Here is a 6000-nt window from a genome sequence, read left to right on the forward strand (position 1 = left end):
TTCGCGACAGGTATTTTGGCCCACTCCTCAAGAGCAATCTGCTCCAGTTGTCTCGTGTTTGAAGGCTGCCTTTTCCAGACGGCATGTTTCAGCTCTTTCCAAAGATGCTCAATAGGATTTAGGTCAGGGCTCATAGAAGGCCACTTCAGAATAGTCCAATGTTTTCCTCTTAGCCATTCTTGGGTGTTTTTAGATGTGTGTTTTGGGTCATTATTCTGTTGCAAGACCCATGACCTGCGACTGAGACCAAGCTTTCTGACACTGGGCAGCACATTTCTCTCTAGAATCCCTTGATAGTCTTGAGATTTCATTGTACCCTGCACAGATTCTAGACACCCTGTGTGAGATGCAGCAAAGCAGCCCCAGAACATAACAGAGCCCTCTCTATGTTTCACAGTAGGGACAGTGTTCTTTTCTTGATATGTTTCATTTTTCCCTCTGTGATCATAGAGCTGATGTGCCTTGCCAAAAAGTCCCATTTTTGTCTCATCTGTCCATAGGACATTCTCCCAGAAGCTTTGTGGCTTGTCAACATGTAGTTTGGCAAATTCCAGTCTTTATGATTTTTTTCAACAATGGTGTTCTCCTTGGTCATCTCCCATGAAGTCCACTTTAGCTCATACAACGACGGATGGTGCGATCTGACACTGATGTTCCTTGAGCTTGAAGTTCACCTTTAATCTGTTTAGAAGTTTTTCTGGGCTCTTTTTGTATTATCTGTCTCTTTGATTTGTTATCAATTTTCCTCTTGCGGCCACGTCCAGGGAGGTTGGCTACAGTCCCATGGATCTAACACTTCTGAGTAATATCTGCAATTGTAGTCACAGGAACATCAAGCTGCTTGGAGATGGTCTTATAACTTTTACCTTTAACATGTTTGTCCATAATTTCTTTCTAATCTCCTGAGACAACTCTTTCCTTCGCTTCCTCTGCTCCATGTGGAGTGTGATACACACCATGTCACCAAAGAGCACAGTGAGTATCTGTAGCCCTATATACAGGTCCACTCACTGATTCCAAGATTGTAGACACCTGTGATGCTAGTTAGTGGACACACCTTGATTGAACATGTCCCTTTTGTCACATTATGGGGTACCATCATTTCTGTCCATGCCTGTTTCATGAGTTTCATTTTTTTTTAATTCTGTGGAAGCATGGTTGAAAAGCAATGTCTGACTTTCATTTGTTCATTTTCATAGATCTTTTATTTATTACTTTTGTCAGATTCAAGTTATTTCTGTGACATTGTGGGTTTTTCTGTCATTAAACGTGGGATACCAACAATTTTTACCACTTGTGTCACTCACTGATAGGTAGCTAGACATAGTTTGATAGCTACACTAAGCAATCACAGTGACATGGGTTGTTAGTGGTCCTGTTGTAGATAAAAAAGTCAGCTACCATGGGACCAGTGAAGAAATCAGTAGGCTCATTACGGGGGTGGTCTGTAACAAAAATGTATTTTACCCCTAAATCTCTATTTAATGTTATAATCTCCTCTCTTTTCTAATATGTTTTCATTTAAATTTCCCTACCACTCCCTCTTTATTCTATCTGCTTTATTTTTATTTTTTTCACTACTTCCTCTTTGATGGTGCTTCTTCAGAGAATCCCAGTGCATGCAATCAAATAAGCTGTAATCAGGTGGAAAAGGTTACAGTCACTGCCCCAGCCTATGCCCCTTCCCTAAAATGAAGCATTATCAGTGACACCAGTTTCAGGAGCTGTGCTAGTCCCTGCTCTACTGAACATGCGTTGGTTGTCAATTCCGACATATGATCAGTAGATTCATTTCACTGTGCAATATTTACGGTGACTGAGCGATCAATTGAAGTCTCTGATCAGAAGTAACGAGCTTGCAAAAGAGCACACTATCTGTGCGCATTGTAAGAAGAATACATGGCATAAATGAAAATAGACCAGTGCTGCCCTTGCAAATTATGTCACTTACGTGGACAGCGCTGGTATTCTTCTTACAACACACACTGACAGTGCGCTTTCTTGCTGGCTCATTCGAGCCAGCGAGTTAGTGCACTGTCACTGTGCATTAGAAGGAATATTGCACAGGGACAAGATTCTACTGAGCTTAAGTCAGAATTGATAACCAACGTATGTTCAGTAGAGCTGTGACTAGCCCAATCCCCAAAATGGATATTATTGATGACACTTTGTTTTGGGAAGGGAGCAGAGGCTGCATCAGTGACAGCAGCGTCTGCTCCCTAATGACCAGTTTGACTATCCCAGCATGAAAAGGGAGGAAGTGATAGGGAATTTTAATTAAAGTATATTAGAAAAGAGATTACGGTAGATTATTATGACAGTAAATAGACAGACATTTAGGAATAAATTTTAGCTCAGAGAGCAGCCTGCACCATATAAAGTTTTTTTTTTTAGGGAGATCCATTTTTAAACAAATGTTAAATGAATGGATTACTTGATAGGAAGGGCATAATTTCTATTTAATTATGTTGAAGCATGATCTATGGCAGCTTATTTTATATCTGGCTTCATTTTATAGTTATTTTATAGTTTACCATTGCCTTGATTGTTTTGGCAATATTTAAGCTACTTCTGCATCTTAATAGTTAACATTTTCATACTGAAACAAATGTTTAACAAGCTACAGCTATTAATATTGTTCTTGAAGTCTTGTTATTAGTCTTATGTCAATATCTATATCAGTTTGATATGGCTGAATGTTAACAGATATTTGGATATTATGTGTAAAGCTTGAAAATGACTGATATATTATATTTCCAGAGTTCTCAAGCTACAGAGAAGATGGCCATTCACTACCCTACTTTTCAGCCGAATGCCAAATTCTCAAATATTGACAATCATCACTTTATGTTGAACGAAGATCCTGAATCTTCCCATAAGAAAAACCAAAAGAAATCAACAGAAAACAGTTGCTTTACTCTTTGGCCTAGAAATGCAGTTGACAGAGAATCCTATTTATGATTTTCGACAACTATCCATACAAAAGGAATTCTTACAATGTATCCTAACAAGACATCAAATGTACATATGAACTAACTTTACTGAAGCCAGAATTTATATTGTTGATTTATACTATGATTTTTTTTGTTTATGATATAAAAGGGAAATCCTCCTAATTTAAATGCATTCTCTGCTCAAAGTGAAGATAGTTTGTCCATACCACCATGTCTATTCCCAGAAGCAGTATCTAGTAGAGCTCTTGCTGAGCAATGATTTCAATAGATGCCCATAAATTTCAATGAATGTCACAAAATGCCTTTTTTTCTATAGTGTGGTTAGATTATGGTGAGAATGGAAAAAAAAACCAACTTATTGTATGGGCTCCCAGCTTGACTCTCTTTCAAGGGGTATTCAGTTTCAGAAAACAAATATTATTTTACATAATAAAAATATATCCAATTTTACAATATACCGGTACTTATTACGTCAGTGTTTAATAGTTCTTAACATCTCTGCTAACTTTTATTCAACATTCAATAGGAACCTTATTTTTTAATCCCAGGAAAAAAAGGGGCTTGGTATCAATACAAGCTGTCTAATCTGTGGGCAGCATGTATCAGGTACTAGCCAGGTATGTTTTACTCTATAACATTTTAGTGCCCAAGTGCGTAACTTTACATTAATCACCAATGAACCCTATCTTCCAAGTGGATGCCCAAACACTCAGTTTGCCCAACTCAGCTTGTAACTTATGAACATCTGCCATAGACTGCACTATACTATATTGTTTCGTGTCATCTACAAAATGGAAACGCTACTACAGATGGGCGGACCCCTGGACGTTGGGTCTGGCGGGTTTGGCCGAACAGTTAAAAAAAGTTCGGGTTCACTTGAATGGGGGACCCGAAAATCCAATGTTTGCCACGTGCATGACAGCGCAGCAAACACTGTTTCTGATTGGGGGGGGGGGGAAATCATTACCGCTGGTCAGACAGCCAGTTCCCACTGTCAAATGACAACGTGATTAAAGAAATTCCAGAGGCCCTATAAAGATAGATTGAAAGTCATTTCACAATGTAAATATCATAATATCCTATCTAATCATGTTTGATGGAATGTATAGGAAGAAATCTGATATCATATAAATATCATAGTACAAACTAGGAAAAAATAGAGTGTTGACTTCATAAGTATGAAACTATAAATCAATCAGAAGTTCATTATAGCAATATAGAGCTAATGTAATAGGTCTAACACTTAAGGGTCCCTATTGTTGCATAATACGGGAGAACACCTAAAGAAAAGTAGAAAGAAGTATAAAAGTGCATGTGTGTCTTACTAGTGTTAATATCCCTGCATAAGAAGTATAAATAGGTAACTCATAGAGATTCAGCCCAAAAGTTCATTGAATAAAGAGTTGTCCCACTAAAAGAAACTTACCCATATTAAGGTGATAGTGCGGTTAAGTATTCCCAAGGGACCGCCTCAACGCGTGTTTCGCATTCACTTTCTCAAAGGGGTCTGCATCTGGCATGTCATGTCTGCTATTTATATGTAGGTTAATTGGTCTCCGGTGTGCTAGCGCGTGTGGTAGTCGACCCATGCCGGAAGTACCCGTCATCTGATTGTCCTCTTTGGACACGCTCATGTCCAGAACAATATTCCAATGACATCAATTGTAGCTCCCGCATCTCTGCCTGCAGTCCCTCTCTCTGTGCAGAGACATCAGTGTACTCACTGCCGAGGCTCCCATCCTGCTTCTTCCGGGTCTGCTGCTGCCTGGAGTGCATGCCCTCTTAGCAGGTCTCCAGGCACTGTGCTTAGGTCGTGCGTGCGCACACTTCCTCATTCTTAACGGGGGCACGTGCGTTCCTCTAAAGTGTCCCCAGCCAATAGCTGGAAGTCACTTACTATTTAAATAACCTCCTCCAACATTGAGGTGCCTGTGCAATGTTGTGAGTTTGTTCCTAACACTTGTCAGTTCTCAGATCCCAGTATTTGCATTTAGTCTGCTGCACCCGCCAGTGCTCACCTCAACAGCAGCTGTGCCAGTTGCACCCATCAGTGCTCACTTCAACTGCAGCCTAACCGGTTGCACCCGCCAGTAGGGTTGAGCGACTTTCATTTTTTTAAGATCGAGTCGGGTTTTGAGAAACCCGACTTTGCCCAAAGTCGAGTCGAGTGCAGTCGGCCGATTATCGCGAAAAGTCGGGGATCGACCGAAACACGAAACCCAATGCAAGTCAATGGGGAAGCATAGTCGGCAGTGAGTGGAGGCCAGGAAAACACCTACAGTGCCCATTTTAATGCCAAAAACATCCATTCTTTTTTCTGAAGCTTGTCAATCTTAATTAACTTTCTAATAATAGTTGGGCATTGGAAATTGGGGGTCATTTGGCAAAAGTTGTGGGGGGTAGGGCTGGTTCAAGGTTTTAGTGGGCCCAGGAAACGTGGACTACGTCACGGCGGCGGAGCAGTGAGAGGTAAGTATTTCAACTTTGCAAGTGCTGTGATCCTGAGCAAGCAGGGAGGCCCACTCATTCGCATTGGCCCTGGCACAGGGCCCCTCAAAGTACAGCGGTGTGTTTGCACGGCGGGGGCGCCTCCCACCGGCAGCGACACTTTTGCGTACTCTGAGGGGCCCTGTGCCTGTGACGTCGCCAACGAGTATGCCCCCTACCTGTTAAAGAAACCTGCACTTTCATCTGCACCTTCCTCTTTGTCCCTGTGTAAGGTGGTATAGTATGCGGGAAGGGGAACCTGACTTTCAGCAGGGTCAGATTGTGGCTGTGTAGCGTGCAAGGGGAATGTAGTGGTCTGGGTCAAAGTACCACAAGACTCGTAGCACCGGCTGGGCAATGGGCAGGATGAGGAGGAAACACTGATATAGGGCCAAATAATAAAGTGGGCAAAATGCAATTCAAAATTGGTAACAGGACTAACCAGGCAGCATTGCTTAGTTCAGTGGAGGACAACTGTAAAGAGAGGCAGACACAGTTAGTAGGCCCAAATAATAAAGTGGGCAAAATAAAGTTCAAAATTGATAACAGGAGTAAACAG

General features: G+C 41.4%; 1 protein-coding gene across 1 annotated transcript in view; it reads left to right on the forward strand.

Annotated features, from left to right (window-relative positions):
• SLC5A5 (solute carrier family 5 member 5) overlaps positions 1-3405 on the forward strand; it is a 94019-nt gene extending 90614 nt beyond the window's left edge. The window contains exon 16 of the mRNA XM_077253324.1: positions 2761-3405. Coding sequence (XP_077109439.1) covers positions 2761-2961 — 201 coding nt within the window. The 3' untranslated portion in view covers positions 2962-3405. The remainder of the gene's footprint in view (positions 1-2760) is intronic.
• The last annotated feature ends 2595 nt before the right edge of the window (positions 3406-6000 follow it).

Source organism: Ranitomeya variabilis, chromosome 1, assembly GCF_051348905.1.
Source record: "Ranitomeya variabilis isolate aRanVar5 chromosome 1, aRanVar5.hap1, whole genome shotgun sequence".
Classification (NCBI taxonomy): Eukaryota; Metazoa; Chordata; class Amphibia; order Anura; family Dendrobatidae; genus Ranitomeya; species Ranitomeya variabilis.